Source organism: Tachyglossus aculeatus, chromosome 18, assembly GCF_015852505.1.
Source record: "Tachyglossus aculeatus isolate mTacAcu1 chromosome 18, mTacAcu1.pri, whole genome shotgun sequence".
NCBI classification, from domain to species: domain Eukaryota; kingdom Metazoa; phylum Chordata; class Mammalia; order Monotremata; family Tachyglossidae; genus Tachyglossus; species Tachyglossus aculeatus.
In genome coordinates, this window is record NC_052083.1 from 27641662 (window position 1) to 27663919 (window position 22258).

Genomic DNA, 22258 nt, shown 5'->3' on the forward strand with positions numbered 1-22258 from the left:
CCCATGCAGGAGAGGGACTGTGTCCACCTACTTAATTGTATCTACCCTAGCGCTTAGAATAGTGCTTGCCAAGTAGTAAGTCCTTAATAAACACTATAAAAAAAAAAGTTCAAATCTATTCAGGGCTTCAAAAACGTCCCCTCACATTCACCCGTGAGCCACACATTCAAATATCTAGTGCCTAACCGGCAACTGAAATGGAGCTTATCAATCGATGAACGGTATTTACTGAGCACTTACTGTGTTTGCAGAGCACTATGATATCTGTTAAAGTACTTACTACATGACAGACACCATTCTGAGCGCTAGGGTAGATACAAGCTAAGCAGATTTGAAACAGTCCCTGTCCCACAGTCTTAATCCCCATTTTACAGATGAGGGAACTGAGACCCAGAGAAGTGAAGTGACTTGCCCAAGGTCACACAGCAGACAAATGGCAGAGCCAGGACTAGAAGCCAAGTCCTTCTGATTCCCAGGCCCGCCCTCTTTATCCCCTAGGCCACTGCTTCCACTGTGTTAAGCACTTGGGGAAGTACAATACAATTGAGTAGGTAGACACAGTACCTGCCCGCAAACACCTTAAAGACTAGAGGCGCTTACGATTTCTTTCCGGTCCAGGGTCTGCAAGGATGTATCCATTTGAAACAATCTGCCATTCCCGGAGTGTTGACAAATGAAAGGCAAAGGGGATCATGGGAAAACCAAGCTGCAATGTGGAACTGCTCTGAGGCTAGCCCTCCTCCCCAAATAAAGGCCGGACCCTTCACTTACCGGAGTTGAAATGCAAGAGCCGGAGGCATAATCTTCGCTCCGATTCTTCCGATGAGTGCTGGAAAGACCCCCACCAATTCAATCACTGTCACATGCCGGAGATCCAACCCGCACTGGGCTTGCTAGAGGGACCAGAATCCAAATTGGAAGTGGATGAACAGGACTCCGAGGACCAACACAGAACTCACAATGGAAATGGTGATTATTTCAGTCCAACTAAACTTTTGGTCAAAGAAAGTATGGTCCAATTTTTCCTTGGGAGGGTTCAAATCAGTGCTAAAACAAATAGACACCTTCCCTGAGGGTTTCATTAGAATATGTCTGGCTTGGCATTTGGACAAAAACAGGCAAAATGGTGTTCGTGTGTCCAGACTCGTGCTGCCTTTTGAGCCAGACCTACTAAGAAAATCTCAAAGTACCTCCAAGAAATCCACATGAAAATGGAAAAAGACTGCCAGAGTAGTGCTGGCTCTCTATAACCTGGCAGGAAACAGAGAGGGCTTGGCAGCAACAAGGACTCTGATGGAGTGGAAAAGCAAACACACAGCCACACATCAACTCTGCTAAGAGGCAGTCTTTGACAGGGAACAGAGTTATTAAAACAGCCAATTTGACAAACCAAAAACTCCTAAGAAACTCCACTGAGGCAGTGGTAGGTTCCTCAGAGGTACACATGGGGTGAGGGCAAGGTGTCTCTGCCCTTCTTTATTTTGCTTCTAGGCTGTAAGCTCCCTCTAGACTCTAAGCTCCTTGTTAGCAGAGAATGTTATATGAATTATTATATTGTTCTTTCCCAAGCGCTTAGTACAGCGCTTTGAAGCAGCAGGCTTAGTGGCTGGAGCACAGGCCTGGGAGTCAGAAGGACTTGGGTTTTAATCCTCATCCCACCACAAGGTCTGTTGTGTGACCTTGGGCAAGTCACTTCATTTCTCTGTAACTCTGTTACCTCATCTGTAAAATGGGGACAAGAGTGAGAGCCCCAGGTGGGATAGGGACTGTGCCCAACCTAATTAACTTGTATCTACCCCTGTGTTTAGAACAGTGCTTGGCACATAGTAGGCCCTTAAAAAGTCTTGCCTTGTCTTATGTTGTCAAATCATTTCCAACCCGTAGTGACTTGATGTACACATCGCTCCGAGAACATCCCACCTCCATCTGCAATCATTCTGGTAGTGTATCCATAGAGTTTTCTTGGTAAAAATACAGAAGTGGTTTCCCATTGCCTTCTTCCGTGCAGTCAACTTGAGTTTCAGCCCTCAACTCTCTCCCATGCTGCTGCTACCCAGCACAGGTGAGTTTTGCCTTGTAGCAGATTGCATTCCACTCACTGGCCACTGCCTAAACTAGGAATGGAATGGGTATAATAATAATAATAATACTAGTATTTATTAAGCGCTTACTATGTGCAAAGCACTGTTCTAAGCACTGGGGAGGTTACAAGGTGATCAGGTTGTCCCACAGGGAGATCAGTCTTAATCCCCATTTTACAGATGAGGTACTGAGGCACCGAGAAGTTAAGTGACTTGCCCAAAGTCACCCAGCTGACAATTGGCGGAGCAGGGGTTTGAACCCATGACCTCTGACTCCAAAGCCCTTGCTCTTTCCACTAAGCTATGCTGCTTCTCTGCTTGACTCTCCCTCCAGTAGCCAAGGCTGGTAGAGTATTGGAAACTCTCCAGGTGCCATCCTGAGAGCCGGGGCGAACTTAAAAAGTACCATAATTATTATAATTATTACAGTGCTCTGCACACAGTAAGTGCTCAATAAATATGATTGATTGACAGTTAAAAAAATACTGCTTTAGCCACAGCAATGTTGTACGGTTGGTTAGATGCCCAGCACCTCTTTTACTTCTTGCCTTGAGTTTGAGGTATATCTGGGTATAGACGTCCTCAAAATGTCCCTTAAGTTCTAGTCTTACCTCGATTTTTCAGAGCCAGATCCACTCACCTTTCAAGGGAAATAGTTCTCTAGGCACCCACAGCAAGCTCCCCATTTTACAGATGGGGGAACTGACTGAGGCATGGAGAAGTGAAGTGACCTGCCCAAGGCCACCCGGCAGACAAGAGGAGGAATCGGGATTAGAACACAGGTCCTCCTTACTCCCATGCTCGGGTTCTACCCATAGGCCAAGCTGCCTGCTCAGGGATCATTCTTGGTCCCTTGTCTGCAGAGGCAGGGAGAGGTCACTTCGCAGGTGGGATCTAGTGGAGGGAATCACCAGGCCTTTCCTCATTCAGCCCATCAGTAAGTGGAGCTAGAAGGAGAAGCAGCATGGCCCAGTAGATAGAGCATGGCCCTGGGAGTCAGAAGGACCCGGGTTCTAATTCCAGCTCAGCCACTTATCCGTTGCGTGATGTGGGGCAACTTCTCTGGGCCTCAGCTCCCTCACCTGTAATATGGTGATTAACACTGTGAGCCCCACATGGGACAGGGACTGGGTCTGACCTGATTAGCTTGTGTCCACCCCAGCACTTAGTACAGTATTGGCACATAAGTGCTTAAAAAAATACCATTAAAAAAAACCCGGCAGCTTAGCCCTTGATTTTGACACATGTGTTAGACTCCTGTCTGCTCCACCCCACCCACCCTGGCGAACCCCGGCTCTACCTCTCACCTGGAGCATTCCCAACTGCAGCCTGTAGTAGAGATCACGGGCCGTGGGAGTGGACACGATGAGCAGTCTCCTCTTCTCATAAAACTGATCCAGGAGGGCAGCCGCTGTCCTCACACCCACGTTCACGGTCATGGCTGAAACGGGAGAGGCCCCAGGCCCGGCTCACAGGCGGCCTGCTGACTGCCGGACCGTCGTCCTGTGGGGGGACTCATGCTGGGGGTGGGGGGGTGGGAGGGAGGGGAGAAGGGGTGGCCATGTCCCAGTTGGAAGAGTTAGGGGTCTTACAGAAGCAAGAGAAAAGCTGCCTTGGCTCTTCAGAGTGGAGACAGTTAAGAGCGAAGCTGGAGGAGCCTGAAAAGGAGCAGGACAGGATGGCTCCGACTCCAGTCACCTAATCAAGTGAACAAAGAAAAACCCCCTCTCAGAACATCTGAGATGAGGGCTCGGGCAGATCCCATAGTAATAATACTAATTTTAACTGTGTTACATGTTAAGTACTTACTAAATGCCAAGCACTGTACTAAGTGCTAGGGTAGTTCTACGATATTCATATCCCACATGAGACTCACAGGTTAAGTAGGAGGGAGGACAGGTATTGCATCCCCATTTTGCAGATGAGAGAACTGAGGTACAGAGAAATTAAGTGACTTACCCAAGATCCCAGAGCAGGCAAGTGGCAGAGTCAGGATTAGAACCAAGGCCATCCACGAGGCCAGGCTGCTTCCCCATCATAAGGCTACTTGCTAAGCCTTTACTATGTGCCAGCACTGTACTAAGTGCTGGGTAAGATACAAGCTAAGCAGGTTGGGCACAGTCCTGGTAGTCAGTCGACTGAATTTGAGTGCTTCCTGCATGCACATAGTAAGCGCTTAACAAATGCATTATTATTATTATTGTTATTATTATCAGTACAGTGTCTGGCACATAATAAGCATTTAACAAACACCATAAGAAAACCCCAACAACAGAACCCACCAAACAACAACAGAAAAACACCAAAACACCTCCAAAACTCACATAAGGAGTGTGTTATGCGTGTTGATGGGTAGAGGAATAGGTTTGATGCAAGGAGGCGCATGCCAGTGACTCTCAACCTTGCTAAAACAGTCCCCAGACTCTGAGTCTGAGCTATCTTCTAGCTACACTTCCAAAAATCAGCACCTATAAGAAAGCCAAGGGCAGAAGTACTGGATAGTGAGGATTTGGAAAGAAAGAGGAGAGGAAATAGCTCACATCAGGAAAGGCGGAAGATTTGAAAGCCATGGAAGGTGCCCAGGTAGTCATGTTTAGAGTACAGATTCATGGCTTCCCCTCAGCAGGACAAAACAAGAGATTAGAAGGTGACAAGCAGCGTGGCCTAGTGGAAAGACCCCAGGCCTGGGAGTCACAGGACCTGGGTTTGAATCCTGGATGCCACCGCTTGTCCGCTTGGCCAATTCACTTAACGTCTCCTGGCCTCAGTTTCCTCATCTGTAAAATGGGGAGTTGATACCCGTTCTCCCTCCCCATTCAAGTGTGAGCTCCACGTAGGACAGGGTCTGGGTCTGTCCTGATTACCCTGTACCTACCCCAGTGCTTACTACAGTGTGTGGCACATAGCAAGCGCTTAACAAATACCGCAATCATCATTATAAGTGAAAGGGGCTCCTGAAGAAGAAGGCCAGTTGGCTCTGCGAGTCAGTCAATTGTACTTATTGAGTGCTTACTGTGTGGACAACACTGTATTAAGCGCTTGGGAGAACAATGTAACAAACACATTCCTCACCCATATCAAGCTTAAGCTCTGGAAGAGGAGACAGACATTAATATAAATAGAATTACAGAAACATACATAGTAAGTGCTGAGGGGGTAGTGAAGGAAGGGAGCAAGTCAAGGCAACACAGAAAGGAGTGGGAGAAGAGGAAAGCAGGGCTTAGTCAAGGAAGGGCAGGATGAAATCAGAAGGCAGGTGGTGCTCAGAGACAGCCCGTCCTCCCTCACTCACCCTTGCAGGTCGGGTCCGTGCCTGACCAGGCCAAGTTGGACTGACAGACACGGGCCGGGCTCCCCTGCAGCTCCGAGCCACCGGTGCAGAAGAACTCACAGGTGGCTCCGTAGTTGTCCCCAGCACTCGAGCACTTGATGTAGCCGTTGTCTGGGGCAGTCAGCCGCGGGCACCGCCGCACTTGACAGAGAGGGGGGTGAGAGAGGCGAGTCAGCCAGCATGTTCTCTCCGCACGACAGCTCGGAGCGCAGTCCGTCCAAACATACACTGTGGAAATCGGACCTCCCAACCAGCTGTCCCCCCTTGATGGGCTGCAGAGGCCCATCGTCCCCACTTTGGAAGGCTGGATGGGGGTGATTCTCCAGCGCTTAGCGGGGCCGGCCCCCCATGTCACCACTTCCCTGATGACAGTCACAGGGAACAGGAACAGAAATGGTATCAGGCTCCGGTCTTATTCCCTGAATATTTCCCCCAATGCTCAGAAGCTTCCCCTGGCAGCCCAGGGGCTTGAGTTTGTCATGCCAGCTTGTCTGAAGCCAACCTTAAACCTTGGGTCCCCGGCTGATAGAACTTTGGCTTCTAAAAGGATAACCCCAATGCTTAGAACAATGCTCGGCACATGGTAAGAGCTCAGACACCATTAAAAGCACAAAACAAAAACTGTCCGGGAGGCAAAACTATGCAATCATCAAACACATGGGACCAACAAGAGGCGAGAGGCAGAGGGAAGGAATAATCTAGCCTGGGCTGGCAGTTTCCTCATCTGCCTTTCCAACTACAGGTCAACTTCACCATCAAGGGCTGCCTCACACAATGTGGAGGCCAAGAATATAACATAAATTGCAGTTAGTTTCCCCCTATAAAGCAGGGTTCACAAGAAGCAGCATGCCCTTATGGACAAGAGCATGGGCCTGGGAGTTAGAAGGATGTGAGTTCTAATCGCAGCTCCACCACAAGTCTGCTGTGTGACCTTGGGCAAGTCACTTCTCTGTGCCACAGTTACTCATCTGTAAAATGGGGATAAGAGTGTGAGCCCCACATGGGACAGGGACTGTGTCCAACATGATTAACTTGTGCTTATAACCCCAGTGTTTATAACAGTGCTTGGCACATTGTAAGCACTTAAGTATCATAATCATTATTATTCTGGGCAAACCCTACGTGAAGGAAAGCTTGCTTTTCAATAGTCACCCTGTGTCCCAAACTATTTATTCTGCCCAAAGCTAGGCTCTACCCAGACCTACGCTGTCAGAAGGACAAGCTCTAATTCCGCCAACTGGTTTCTATACAAAACATGGGGCTTGATAATGCACTGCGGTGGAACTATGTTAGAAAAAAGCCACTTATCATTTTGTTGGTGTTATCCCATTGGGTTCCATTTGGACAGCAGAATTGGACAAATCCTCCCAAAATTCACATCGCTCCATGCGGTGTTTCCGGAAAACAGTAACTGTCGGTCTTACCTCTTACTTTAACCTGGAATTTGCAGATGCCTTTATTTTCTGCTCGGTCATACACAGTATATTGAATCTTATGGTCTCCTTCTGGAAAATGAGATCCTGATGGCAGGCCTTTTAAAATGACGCTAAACGGAAAAGAAAGGGACTCCTCAAAGTCAACCACCAGACCCTCATTTCCTCTTCAGCCACTCCCCCTGCAGCTTTCTCGCACTCACATTGCACCCTTTATCCACCCTTCCCCCAGCTGCACAGAACTTATGTCCCTTTCCACAATTCATTTATTTCTATTAATGTCTATCTCCCCCACTGGACTTGCAAGCTCATCATGGGCAGGGAACATGTCTACTAACTCTATTACATTGTACTCCCTCAAGCGCTTAGTACAGTGCTCTGCACACAGTAAGTGCTCAACAAATGCATTGGTTGATTGATTCATTGAAAACACTGAATCACAGAGCTGCAGGAGACCTCAAGAGATCTCCTTCCCATTAGCAAATACGTTAGCAGCTCTTTGGAGGAAATTGGCTCATTAGGGGTGCCCACTGTGTAATGAACAGCATATACCTGGGCTATGTTTGATGCCATTCTGCCTGTTGAGGAAGAGCTGATTAATGAGGAGAGACTCTGGGTTACCATGAGAATGAAAGCATTTTCCGTTTTCAAATACCGTTTTTTTAAAAAATGGTATTTGTTAAGTGCTTACTATGTGCCAAGCACTGTTCGAGTAAATACACAATTATCAAGTTGGTCACAGTCCCTGTCTTGCATGGGACTCACAGTCTAGGTGGGAGGGGGTAGGATTTAATCCCCATTTTAGAAATATCGAAACTGAGGCCCAGAGAAGTAAAGTGACCTCCCTAAAGTCACTCAGCAGATAACTGGTAGAGCCGGGACTGGGATGCAGGCCCTCTGATTCCCAGGTCTAGACTCTTTCCTCTAGGCCACATTGCTCTTTTTTGTTTTTTTTAAAAAACAAAAACAAAACTCTTCTACCATCACCACATATAGATGGTCCCCAGATACCTTTCAGGAACAAAATACACCTTCTGCATACGATTTAATTCCTTCTGCAGCATCTCTTCAGTGAGTCAACAGGCCCAAATTGGGGGTTAACCAACTGAGCAAGAGGTTTTGTCCACACTACCTCTTGCCCCCCACCTCTTCCATCAAGACCGATCAGAATATACTGCTGAAGCGGATATTACTATTACCCCTACTCTCAGCCCCACAGCACTTACGGACACATCTGTATATTACTGATTTACATTACTGTCTCCCCCTCTAGACTATAAGCTCATTTTGGGCAGGGAGCATGTCTACCAGCCTGTTTTGTACTCCCCTGAGGGCTTAGAAATGGCAGTGCTGCTGGGTTGGGGTTGATATGGATATCAAATGCTTAAAGGCACGTACCCAAGTGACAGGAAAGGAGGAAGAATAAGGTGGGGAAATGCAGGGTTAGGGAAGTCTTCTTGCAAGAGATGCCCCTCTGAATTGTAGCCATTTGCTCTCAACTTCCTTATCTTACAGTAAATGCTCAATAAATACCACTGCTTGATTGACTGGTATGGTATTTGTTAAGCACTTAATATGTGCCAGGCACTGTACTAAACACTAGGGTAGATATAAGTTAATCAGGTTGGACATAGTCCATGTCCCACAAGGGGTTTCCAGTCTAAGTAGGAGGGAGGACAGGATAAAGAACATAATCTATTCAGGGCTTTCCTTCTACTTCCAGGTCAGTCAGTTGTATTTATTGAGTGCTTACTGTGTGCAGACCACTGCACTAAGTAAGCACTTGGGAGAGTACACTATAACAATAAAAAGACACATTCCCTGTCCATGAGTTTACAGTCTAGAGGGGGAGACAGATATTAATATTAATAAATAAAATTGCAGTTATGTCCATAAGTGCTGTGGGGCTGGGCAGGGGGATGAATAAAGGGAGCGAGCCAAGGCGACACTGAAGGGAGTGGGAGAAGAGGAAAGGGGGCCTCCCGAAACTTACTGGAGGAAACCCAAGGGGTGCTCAGAATAGCACAGAGTGGAGAGTTGTTTTCAATTCTGAATCTGAACCAACAGGTTACTAATAGGAATGCCATAGTAAATCTGCCCTCTAAACTATAAGCCAATAAGGCAATCTTATGATCCAGAAGTTCAGGCCCCGGATTAAATGTTATTCTCATGGGCCCTTCCTTTATTTCTGAAGTGTTGCTGGTTTTTCATCCTAGGAGGAGTTAGGTAAGAGGCTCAGGGAATTTAATTTCAACCAACAACAAAAACAGAAATGTTTGTTCATTTGTTTGGAATGAAGGAAATGGAGAGGAGAAGCAACATGTACTGGAATTGAGGGTGATGCTAAACTTTTCTTAGTCAGGATGGGCGTCCTTTAAAGCTCTCAATCACCTTGCCCCCTCTTACCTCACCTCACTGCTCTCCTACTACAACACAGCCCACACACTTGGCTCCTCTAATGCCAACATACTCACTGTACCTCCATCTCATCTCTTTAACCACTGACCTCTCGCCCACATCCTGCGTCTGGCCTGGAACATCCTCCCTCAATAAATACCATTGATTGATTGATTGGTTTACTCTTTGTGCTTCTGGATTTGTAACTCACTGGATGGGTCTTCCAAAGCTTCTAAACTAAAATGGGCAAAGAGAAAGCTAAGGTGAGTTAGAGGGTACCCCCTTCAACCCTTCTTTATTCTGGTCTTCCCCAGCATCTAGGACAGGGAACCGCACCAAAGGGGTGCTCAATAAGTGCTACTGCTGCCTGAGGGAATCCAGAGGACCTGGATTCCAATCCCGCTCAGCCACATCTGCAGTGTGACCATGGGCCAGTTGCTTAGCTTCTCTGTGCCTCAGCTGTCTCATCTGCAAAGTGGGAATTCAATACCTGTTTTCCCACTGACTCTGGGAGAGATTAGGACCTGATTATCTCTTGTTTACCCAAGGGCTGAGTCCAGGGATTGAACAAATACCACAGTTGTTATTATTGTGACTACTAAATTAAGTTTCACTCACTCTGTCAAGATGCCATCCGCAGTGTCCCTTCCCTCCGGGGTATCCCAGGAGACTCGCACTGTCAGTTTATTGGGTTCGGCGATCCGTTCCTTCACACTGGGGCACTGGATTCGAGGGGGCTCCAGATCTAGTCAGAGAGACACAGCTGAAACCTCAAGGCCGCCAGCATGCATTTGGATCCTCAATCGATCCATTGTACGTATTGACCGCTTGCTGTGTGGAGAGCACTGTACTACCTGCTTGGGAGAGTACAATGTAACGATATAGCAAAGTTGGAAGACACATTCCCTGCCCACCATTTTCAACCCAGTTCAGAACCCTCTCAAGACATAGGCCCCGGCCTCTAGTTTTCAACTTGCTCATTATTTTATAACTTCATTCTTCCAGCCCAGTGCTTTGCTCTGAGCCCTTTCGCCGGCCCCTTCAGCTAAATTTGCCCCAGTTACCTCATGTGTAAAATTGGGAGGAAGATTGTGAGCCCCACTTGGGACATGGACTGTGTCCAACCCGATTAGCTTGGTTCTACCCAGCCCTTGGAACAGTGCCCGGCACATAGTAAACACATGACATATACCATAAGGAAGAGGAAGCCCTCCTTCACCCTAGATCAAAATTCACTCTGCATCACCACCCCAGCTGCCCTGGCAGTAGCTCTGTTTGATCCCGTTGCTAGCAGAATAAACCAGAACTGAACGTTCTCTGCAGAGCATGGAATAAAGGCTAGGGAAGTGAATGATTTTAGAGCTAAAAACAGTTGTTGGGTTTAAAGGAATATTCACCTTTGCTGGAGCTAAATTTGGATAACTCATCCAGTGAGTTTTAGGACCACGTCAGGGTATGCTCTCCTAACCCCCACCCCCATTCTTTACATAGCTGGGGCAACTATTCTATGAATCCAGATTACTTTTCAATAATGATGTAAAAAGGAACACATCTTTCCTTTTTTGTACATGAACAAAAAGAAAATATTAAATTAAAGCTACGCCACCATCTCATACGTATGCCTAACATCCATCAGCAAAAAAACACAAATACTTAAAATCCACATTTCTCTACATTTTTCCCTTCTCAAGGAACATCTGTTAGCTTCAATAATGTGCCAACAATATAAATGGAATTACATCTATAATGGAATATATTAATAAGGGCCAAATGGATGCTCAATCAAATATAAATAAAACTTGCAAAGACCATTTGAAATTAATACTTAAATATAATGGCACTTGAGGAATAAGACAGGGAAAGAAAGACAGAGAGAGAGGGAGGGGGATGAGGAAGAGGAGAGAGCAAAAAGTGGGAGAGGCAGGATAAGATAAACAGATACAGTGGTGACTCGACACTGATGAATACTTGTAGTCCTCAGGCGTATCACAGCTCTGTAGTTGAGGATCACAAGGCTTGGTGGCCCAATAATATATCCCACTTTCTCTTTGTCTCATTCTATTTCTGAATTTTATTTTTGGTGTACTCTAGACAAGAAATTTCTCTGTACAGAATGGTATTTTGCTCAATTTTGCCTTTGCTGGCTAGTCCTCAGTTTTCCTTTATACGTCTGACTTCAACTGTCTTGGTTTGACTTTATCTAAATACATCTGACTTCAACTGTCTTGGTTTGACTTTATCTTAATAGTCTTTTAATTGTTAAATCTGGGGGTAGTGGATTAAGAATACAGAGGGCACCTTAATAACTTTAAGCTAATAACCTCTGAAAAAGAAAATGCATCCCCCTTTAAAACATTCTAAATGAAACAGTTTGATCCTGCAGCAGAGGAAGCTGAAGCAAACTGAAAATTGAAGTGTGCAAAGCCTGCCCTCTGCTGAGTATAACTCAACTCCACAATAAGGCCTAGAAGGGAGTCATTATTAGATTATCACAAGGAAATAAAGATTTCTATCTGATAAGTATTTGAATGGAAAAAGACTCGATTTCATAAACTAAGTTTCCAAGCAACCAGTATTCAGTTACTACAGCTAATATAAAATGACACGATTTGAAGTAGGTAAAGCAAACTTACTGAATGGATAACAAACTTATGGAACAGATAATAAAATAATGACTAATGAAAGCTATACATCCACCTCATTTATTTTCAGGGAGTTTGCCTTTGATTTGGGGAGGAATGTTAACTAAGCATGGTAATTACCAATTAACACCAGGACTGATTTATACCTCTTCAACATGAGGCTGGGTTTTCTCAAACCACAGTTCACTTGTATATTTTAATTTTTCTCCCCTGATTCATCACAATAAGTACTCAATAAATATGTTTGATTCACATTCCTCTAGACCATACGCTCTTTATAAGCAGGGAACGTATCTGCCAACTCTGATTAATGGTACTTTTCTGAGTGCTTAGTACAATGCCCTGCACACTATAAGTGGCCTGATGTTCCAGCCAAGTTCTACATAGACAAATCTCCCTCCCTGCCTCCTCTCCACTTGGGTTACAATTTTTTTATGGTACTTTTTTTTAATGGCACTTATTAAGTGCTTACTGTGTGCAAAGCAGTGTTCTAAGCACTGGGGAGGTTACAAGGTGATCAGGTTATCCCAGAGGGGGATCACAGTCTTCCCACAGGAGGCTCACAGTCTTAATCCCCATTTTACAGATGAAGGAACTGAGGCACAGAGAAGTGAAGTGACTTGCCCAAAGTCACACAGCTGACAAGTGGTGGAGTCGGGATTCAAACCCATGACCTCTGACTCCAAAGCCTGTGCTCTTTCCACTACTTGTTAAGCACTTACTACGTGCCAGGCACTGGGGTGATAATAATAATAATGGTATTTGTTAAGAGTTTACTATGTGCAAAGCACTGTTCTAAGCGCTGGGAAGGTTACCTGATCACCTTGTAACCTCCCCAGTGTTTAGAACAGTGCTTTGCACATAGTACGCGCTTAACAAATACCATCATTAGTATTATTATTATTACAAGGTGATCAGGTTGTCCCACGGGGGCCTCACAGTTTTAATCCCCATTTTACAGATGAGGTAACAGGCACAGAGAAGTTAAGTGACTTGCCTGAAGTCACACAGCTGACAGTTGGCAGAGCCGGGATTAGAACCCACGTCCTCTGACTTCCAAGCCCGGGCTCTTTCCTTTAAGCCACGCTGCTTCCTATCACTGCACTTCACTGCACTTCAGGATGAGGTCCTTCCCATCAATCATTTGTATTTTTGAGCAGTTTCTGAGTGCAGAGCACTGCACTAAAATGATGTTAATAATAACAATAATAATGATAATGGCACTTGTCAAGTGCTTACTCTGTGTGAAGCACTGTTGTTCTAAGCACTGGGGTAGATATAAGCAAATCGGGTTGGATGCGGTCCCTGTCCCACAAGGGGCTCACACTCTTAATCCCCATTTCACAGAAGAGGTTACTGAGATGCAGAGAAATTAAGTGACTTGCCCAAGGTCACACCGCAGTCAAATGGCAGATTGAGGATCGGAACCCAGGTCCTCTGACTCCCAGGCCCAGGCTCATTCCCCTGGGCCATGCTGCCTCTTCTACTGGATTTCTGGGGGAGGGAGTTCCAGAGAAATATGGAGTGCTAATTTGAATCAATCAATCGTATTTATTGAGCGCTTACTGTGTGCACAGCACTGTACTAAGTTGGCAACATATAGAGACAGTCCCTACCCAACAGTGGGCTCACAGTCTAGAAGGGGGAGACAGAGAACAAAACCAAACATATTAATAAAATAAAATAAATAGAATAGATATGTACAAGTAAAATAAGTAAATAGAGTAATAAATATGTACAAACATATATACATATATACAGGTGCTGTGGGGAAGGGAAGGAGGTAAGACGGGGGGATGGAGGGGGACGATGGGGAGAGGAAGGAGGGGGCTCAGTCTGGGAAGGCCTCCTGGAGGAGGTGAGCTCTCAGTAGGGCCTTGAAGGGAGGAAGAAAGCTAGCTTGGCGGATCGGCAGAGGGAGGGCATTCCACGCCAGGGGGATGACGTGGGCCGGGGGTCGAAGTCGAGACAGGCGAGAACGAGGCACGGTGAGGAGATTAGCGGCAGAGGAGCGGAGGGTGCGGGCTGGGCTGGAGAAGGAGAGAAGGGAGGTGAGGTAGGAGGGGGCGAGGTGATGGACAGCCTTGAAGCCGATTTGAATGACTGGAGTGTCTCTTGTTGGGCAATTTGGGAAGGCTGAAAAAGAAAAAAAGGCAGGAGGGCACAGGACCAGCACTCAGTACAGTGCCGGGCACATAGTAAGTACTTAACCAATAACATGTTTAAAACATGGCCTGATGGAAAAAGAACGGGCCTGAGAGTCAGGAGAGCCACGTTCTAGTCTCTGTCACTGTCCTTTTAATAATAATAATAATAATAATGTTGGTATTTGTTAAGTGCTTACTATGTGCAAAGCACTGTTCTAAGCACTGGGGGAAACACAAGGAGATGAGGTTGTCCCATGTGGGGCTCACAGTCTTAATCCCCATTTTACAGATGAGGGAACTGAGGCACAGAGAAGTGAAGTGACTTGCCCAAGGTCACACAGCAGACATGTGGGGGAGGTGGGATCTTGTCTCTTGCGTGAGACTAGTCAACCTCCCTGTGCTTCTTTCTTCTTCTTCTGTAAAATGGATATGAAACCTCCTCTCCCTACCACTTGGACTGTCTGACCTGATTATCTTGGGCCTAACCCAGCGCTTGGCACAATAATCAATCAGTGACATTAATTTAGCGCTCATTGTGGACAGTCACTTGGGAGAGTACAATACAACAGAGGGGGTAGACCCATTCCCTGCCCCATATAAGTGCACAGTCTAGAGGGAATAGTAAATGCTTACTAGATACCTCACTTGGCATAAAGACAGAGACAACTGCTCTACTGAACTCAAGGACAGAGTTATTTTCGGCTGGTGACCCAGCTCACAAGAAAACACTCCTTTTCATAAAAGTTCCTGGGAGGATGGCACCATAGTCTGGCTGTTTCAAAAAGCCGACACTTCACCTTACCTACACAGGAGGCTGGCCTGCCACTCCACACTTTATTGTCCATGCACGTCACCATTCGATCTCCTTTCAGCACGTAGCCAGGGGAACAGTAATACTCACACCTGGAGTTAAAGTATGCCCCATCCAGGCATTTGAACCCACCATTTGCTGGCATAGTCAGTGCAGGGCACCGTTTTTCTGGAAGAGAAAAAAAAAAGCCAATCATTTCCAGACTACCTGGTTAGGTTTGCGAATGTCCATCACCCTAACAGCTAAGAAATCCGCAAGTTAGTTAGCCAATCGTATTTATTGAGCAGTTACTGTGTGTACAGCACTGCACTAAGTGCTTGGGAGAGTACAATATAACAGACACATTCCCTGTCCACAACAAGCTTACACAAGTGCGTTTAGGGAAGGTGTTCCGTGAAAAATGGGGGAACCTGCCGAGAGAAGGGATTAGAGAGAATGTAGTCATGATGTCTTTTCCATGGGGGTGAAGTCAATCAGAATCCTTCCCATTTTTTTATGGCATTTTTTAAGCACTTACTCTGCGCCAGGCACTGTATTAAGTGCTGGGGTAGATACAAGCTAATCAGGTTGGATACAGTCCCTGTTCCCCCATAGGGCTCAGAGTCTCAATCCCATTTGCAGAGGAGGCAGCTAAGGCCCAGAGAAGTAAAGTGGCTTGCCCAAGGTCACACAGCAGTCAAGTGTGGAGCCGGGATTAGAACCCACAGCCTCTTACTCCCAGGACCGGGCTCTTTCCATTAGGCATTGCTGTTTCCCTGGTCAACTACAGAACTGATGTGAAGCATTTTGACACAGACCTTTGCTTATGGAGAGAATTGTTTTGGTGACAGAAATATGTCCAAAGGTGTGTACTTTTTTTCCATTTTTTTATGACATGTTAAGCACTTACTGTGTGTCATGCACTGTTCTAGGCACTGGGGTAAATACAAGCTAGGTGGAACACAGTTCCTGTTCCACATGGTCTCCCAATCTAAGTAAGAGGGAGAACAGATATTCAACCCCCATTTCACAATTGAGGAAACTTCTCCCCCAGGCCTGGAATGTCCTCCCTCCACACATCCGCCAAGCTAGCTCTCTTCCTCCCTTCAAAGCACTACTGAGAGCTCACCTTCTCCAGGAGGCCTTCCCAGACTGAGCCCCCTTTTACCTCTCCTCCTCCCCATCCCCCCCACCCTACCTCCTTCCCCTCCCCACAGCACCTGTATATATGTTTGTACAGACTTACTCTATTTTACTTGTACATATTTACTATTCTATTTATTTTCTTAATGATGTACATCTAGCTTTATTTCTATTTATTCTGACTTGACACCTATCCACATGTTTTGTTTTGTTGTCTGTCTCCCCCTTCTAGACTGTGAGCCCGTTGCTGGGTAGGGACCATCTCTATATGTTGCCAGCTTGTACTTCCCAAGCGTTTAGTACAGTGCTGTGCACACAGTAAGCACTCAATAAATATGACTGACTGAATGAATGAATGAGGCCCAGAGAAATGCCGTGCCACGCCCAAGGTCAGACAGCAAGCAACTGGCAGAGCCGGGATGAGAACCCAGGTCATCTGTCTCTCAGGCCTGGGCTCTTTATACTAGCTCACGCTGCTCGTAAATGTTCCCATAACGCAGACACAGTGGCAGGGGGAATGGCTCACTAATCCCCCAGAGAGTCAAGTGATGCAAAAAAATAATAGTAATAAAATAAAAATAAGCCACCAGCCACTCACGTTTACACAGAACCTTGTCAGACCAACGCTTGTTCGACTGGCAGATCAGCTGGGAGGAGCCGTGCAGCTCATAACCTTTCCGACACCGGATGTCACACCTGGTGCCGAGCACGGTTTTGTAATATCCTCCTTGAGGCGCCCGGCAGTAGACGTCTGCATGCTTCACCTTCATCGGAGAACACCAGGGCGTTTCTGGGGAAAACAACAGAAGCAAGGACGGGGGAGAAAAATGAAGATGCACTTTCTAGAATGTATGTGCACTTCTCTTGAAATCAACACATCAATCAATCAATCGTATTTATTGAGCGCTTACTGTGTGCAGAGCACTGTACTAAGCGCTTGGGAAGTACAAGTTGGCAACATATAGAGACAGTCTCTACCCAACAGTGGGCTCACATCAATGGTCTTTATTCATTCAATTATATTTATTGAGCGCTTACTGTGTGCAGAGCACTGTGCTAAATGCTTGGGAAAGTATAATACAGCAATAGAGACAATCCCTGCCCAATCATATTTATTGAGCGCTTATTGTGTGCACAGCAATGTACTAACTGCTTGGGAAAGTACAACAATAAACAGACACATTCTTTGCCCATAACAAGCTTACAGTCTAGAGGAGGGGAGACAGACATCAATACAAATAAATACATGACAGATCTGGACATAAGTGCTGTGGGGCTGCGAGGCGGGAGGAACAAAGGGAGCAAGTCAGGGCGAGTTACTGTGTATAGAGCACTGTCCGAAGCTCTGGGAGAGTACAATACAGCAGAAATCGCAGACACACTCCCTGCCCACATTACGCTGACAATCTAGAAGATTTACAGTCTTACAGTCTTGCAAGGGTCCTAAGGTAGTAAGCTGTTAGCTTATTTTGGGCAGGGAACGTTTCCACCAACCGTTATATTGTACTCTCCCAAGCGCTTAAAAGAGAACTCTGCATGCAATAAGTGCTCAATAAATACAACTGATTAAGAGGCTGCCATTTTGAGTTCTTGAAGCTCAGAAAATTCCTGATTTTCTCTAGAATGCCAACTTCCAGTCAGTCCCGCATCCAACAAGCGCTCAATAAAGATGATTGATTGATTAAAGTCTGGCAGCTATTATGAAACCTGGGTACTTGTGAAAACCTCTGCCAGGAAGCTGATTTAAGAAAATTAAGAACACATTGATCCGAATCGCCAACCCTTGAAAATCAGGATCTTACCCTAAAGAACTGGCAAGACACGACCTCCTCCTTGCTATCTGTCAAAATGTGGAGAGTGGAGAGAAAGTACCATAGGTAGATACGGAAGTTTAGTACTAACTGGAATAAAGAGAAAATTTGAGCGATCTCAGATAAAAAAAAACTTTAAAAGTGGGACCAAAAAAATGTACTAATGTGAAGGAGAAAAATGTTAGAAAATACATTTCTTTTTTATGATGTTTGTTCCTTTATGCCCAGCACTATACTAAGCGCTGGAGATAAACAGGTTGGACCCTGTCCCTGTGCCAAATAGGGATCTCAGTCTTAGTAGGAGGCAGAATAGGCATTTAATCCCCGTTTTAAAGATGAGGAAACTGACACACAGAGAAGGTAAATACCTTGCTCAAGGTCATACAGCAAGCAAATGGCAGAACCAGGATTACAACCCAGGTCCTCTAACCTCCAGGCCCCTACTCTTACCACTTAAGGTATGCTGCTTCTAGGAATGCCATTTTTTAAAAGGCTAGACTGGAGCAAGATTTCTCATCTACCTTCACATCAAACAGAAACTCCTTATAATCCACTTTAAAACCCTCAGTCATCTTGTCCCCTTGCTGCCCTCCTTTTATGATCTAGCCCTCACTCTTCACTCCTCTAATGCCAACCTACTCACTGTACCTTGATCTCATCTATCTCGCCACTCTGTCGCCCACGTCCTGCCTCTGGCCTGGAACACCCTCCCTCTTCATATCCGACAGACAATCACTGTCCCCGCCTTCAAAGCCTTACTGAAGGCACATCTCCTCCATGAGGTCTTCCCTGACTAAGCCCTCATTTCCTACTCCCTTCTGCGTCACCCTTCACTTGGATTTGCTCCCTTTACTCACCCATCCGTCAGCCCACAGCACTTAGAGACGTAGCCATGATTTATTTATATTAATGTCTGTCTTCCCCTCTAGACTCCAAGCTCTTTGTGGGCAGGGAACGTGTCTATCAACTCTATTACACTGAGCTCTCCCAAGTGCTTAGTTCAATACTCTGCACACAATAAGTGCTTAGTTAATACCACTGATTGATTGATTGATTTCAGAAATCCCCCTCTATTGATCAGCTTAGCACTGACCAAGGACAAATGTTTTAAGGTTGTAAACACAGTCATCTCTCTATACGGTGAAAAAATTGCATGGCCTTGAGTATAGAGCCCGGGCCTGGAAGTCAGAAGGACCTAGATTCTAATTCCACTTGTCTGCTAGGTGACCTTGGGCAAGTGACTTGATTTCACCGTGCCTCAGTTACCTCATCATCATCATAGTGAGACTAATAGGCCAGTTGAAAAGCTTAAAATATATTTTTAGGTCTACACCATGCATTGGATTTTAAGGAAAAGACCACGGCATTTCTAATACTGGCTAAGGAGATAAATTGAGGGAACTATTTTTGGAATCAGTCTTTTCTCACCATTTTCCCTTGCCCACAGCATTTATGTCCATATCCTTACACTCTGCCATTTCTTTTACCTGTAATTTATTTTACTGTCAGTCTCCCACTTTAGACTGTGAGCTCCTTGCTGGCAGTGAACATGTTTACCAACTCTACTGTGTTGTTCTCTCCCAAGCATCTCGTACAGTGCTCAAAAAATAGTAAGTGCTCAGTCAATCAACCAATGGTGTTTAATGAGCGCTTACTGTGTGCAGAGCACTGCACTAAGCTTTTAGGAGAGTACATTACAAAAGATTTGGTAGATGTGTTCCCTGCCCACAATGAGCTCCCTGGTTGCATCTTTGGCTGGTTTTTATATATCGGTAATTGGTACTTGGTTGCTATTAATAATACTGCATACATGAATAAATGGATATTTAATGTAGGAAAATTGAAGCAATGGAAAAAAAGCATGAGCACTCTTGTGCTTTCGTAAGGAACACATAGATGGAAGGTGTAGGGTAAGGATTTTTATTCAAGTCAGATATACTGCACTTTTAAATCTGGTGCTCTCCTCAAAATCTAGTTTCCAAAATGTCATCAGTTTGAGTGCTAATCAAAACCCTTCACAATTCAGATTTCCTAGAAGAGAACAATACAGTGTATCCCGTGGCCAAGAAGTAGGCAAATTGCCTGGGCTAAATGCCACAGTGGAATTCTGTTAAGTAATTTTCTTCCAACTATGCCCGGTCTCAGAATTCCGCCAGAATTCAAAAGAAGTTGAGAGTCTAAATATAATCCGACTTTTTGCCCAAGTTTTCCAAAAAAGTAGCAATACCACAAAGCTCCTTTGTCAGTAGATTTACCTGGACCTGGAAAGAACATATGTTTCTAAACCTTCCCCAACAGTACTCACCAAATCGTGGCTGAAAGAGTTCCTTTTTAAAGAATAAATTCATTAGGGAACACACTTTACTCATTTCATGCACCAAGTGGAATTTAAAATGGGCATTATGTAACAGCTGATGAAAATCAAGCTTTCTTATTTCCCACATTCTTTGGTACACTTCCACAGTCAGATCCGGAGTCCATTTAACGTTATTTTCTGTGGAGGATCCGGGGTGTAATGTAGGAATGAGGCAAAATTCAGCTTGATTTTCATTTTAGTGAGCCAGTACTTGACATTGCAGGAGTGAGGGAGAAGGGAATAAAATGACCACCATGTTGCTGAGAAATACTGTTTTGAATGTTTTCCTCTGCCCTTTTTTTTTCCATTTTTTCTTGTCAGCTAATCAGAAATTTAAACGTCCAGGCTGGTCACTTTATTCCAGTCTGATTCCTGAAGCAAGGAAAATAAGTTCTCTGGTCACCAGCTGATCCTCATTAGCACATAAGCAAAGCAATCACCTTCATATCTAGTGTGTGAATACACATCTTCATCATCTTCTAGGGGTGAATATCCCGATCCTACAATGAAAGAAGAAAAGACTGCAGCAAGCAAAGCAATGTCATTAAAAAATTAAAACAACAAAAAAGCCAATAAGCACTGGCAAAATGCATGCAGAGAGTATTAGAATTGAAGAGACTGAGAACTCTAGACTGTAAGCGCATTGTGGACAAGGAATTGATAACTAAAGGTGGTATTTGTTAAGCACTTACTGTGTGCCAACCACTGTTCTAAGCGCTGGTCAGATCTATCGACTGATATATCATACTCTCCCAAGTGTTTAATATAGCACTCTGTACACAGTGTTCAATATAACTGTTTGATGGATTGAGGAACGAAAGCTTCTGTGGTCATTCATTATAAGGCAACATTGGCATTGAGTGCTTACTGTGTGCAGAGTACTGCACTAAGCGGTTGTACAACAGAGTTGGTAGACACATTCCTTGCCCACAACTAGCCAGATGAATAAATTTGATAACTCGTGTATTACTTTTTTTTAAAATGACCTTTTTTGGCATTTGGAACTAAAAAGATTCAGAATTAAGCCCAGGTGAATCCTAATCTTAACAGCTATTGACTGTCTCTAAATTGAGCACAAGGGAGAACTTCACCATCTTGCTTGTACACATTGGTCCTTACAGCTTAGATCTTGACAACTGTGGTGACCCCCTTCCTCTTGTAATGTTGGAAAGGGCAGCACTTAAGGTCGTCTTCTCCTGAATTTAACTACTGAGAGCCTGTTTGGAACTTTAGGGAGGGGTCCCTGGGTTACTTGTCCTACTCCAGGGAGGAAGAAACTGGCAGAGTCTGAGACGGAATGTGGGCCATTGGTCGCAGGACCAGAGCTCCAGCCTCCAGTTCCCTTCTCAATCAGTGGTATTTATCGGGTGCTTACTGTGTGCAGAGCACTGCACTAAGTACTTGGGAGAGTATGATATAACAGGGTTGGTAGACACGTTCCCTGCCCACAACAGCTCTTCCTAGGCTCTTCCTCCTGGTCCTCTGTAACTCATCAGCAACCACGAAGGCCACCCAAGATTCAGGATGAGCTGGTGGTTTCCACCCGACCAGTGAACCAGATCAAAAGGGGTTCAGGTATCTCTTGGTCATGAAGAGAAGTCCCTGAGGGAAACATCAGGAATTCCCCAAAACTATCAATCCTCTCTCCTTCCTCTGACTCCTCCCCAGCCACACTGAGGCTTACCCACAGGAGCAAGGGCTAGGAAGTTTAACCCTTGAGGAGTTTACTTCTATTTCCCACCTTGGCTTCTGGAGGACTGGAGGTCAACCCACTCACTCTCCCTCCCTCCCAGCAAAAAGTTCTCTAAAATGGGAATCAGAGGAAGAACACTCTCACTCCAGTGTCAGGTTAAACACATTCAATTGCCTCAAAAACTTAATGATGTTTTGAGAATCTAAAATGGCTGCCACCCAGAATATGAGAAGAGTGGCTCTACCCAGTCGGTGGGCAACTTACACTAACTTCAGAAATGTGTGAGTTAAGTGATAATAATATCACTACAATTAATAATAACAATAATGATAATAATAATGGCATTTCAGTGCATACTATATGCTAAACACTGTACTATGCGCTGGGGTAGATACATGATATTCAGGTTGGATGCAGTCCCTGTCCCACATGGA

At 45.2% G+C, this 22258-nt stretch overlaps 1 protein-coding gene across 2 annotated transcripts in view; it reads right to left on the bottom strand.

Annotated features, from left to right (window-relative positions):
* Positions 1-22258, bottom strand: part of SRPX (sushi repeat containing protein X-linked) — a 55508-nt gene that overhangs the window by 4419 nt on the left and 28831 nt on the right. The window contains exons 2-9 of one of the 2 annotated variants that reach the window (XM_038760174.1): positions 20572-20631; positions 16563-16754; positions 14834-15010; positions 9861-9987; positions 6837-6958; positions 5374-5553; positions 3389-3522; positions 772-893 (exon numbers count right to left, since the gene is read on the bottom strand). In XM_038760174.1, the coding sequence (XP_038616102.1) occupies positions 772-893; positions 3389-3522; positions 5374-5553; positions 6837-6958; positions 9861-9987; positions 14834-15010; positions 16563-16754; positions 20572-20631 (1114 nt within the window). The remainder of the gene's footprint in view (positions 1-771; positions 894-3388; positions 3523-5373; positions 5554-6836; positions 6959-9860; positions 9988-14833; positions 15011-16562; positions 16755-20571; positions 20632-22258) is intronic. The other variant, XM_038760175.1, reaches the window with a different exon arrangement.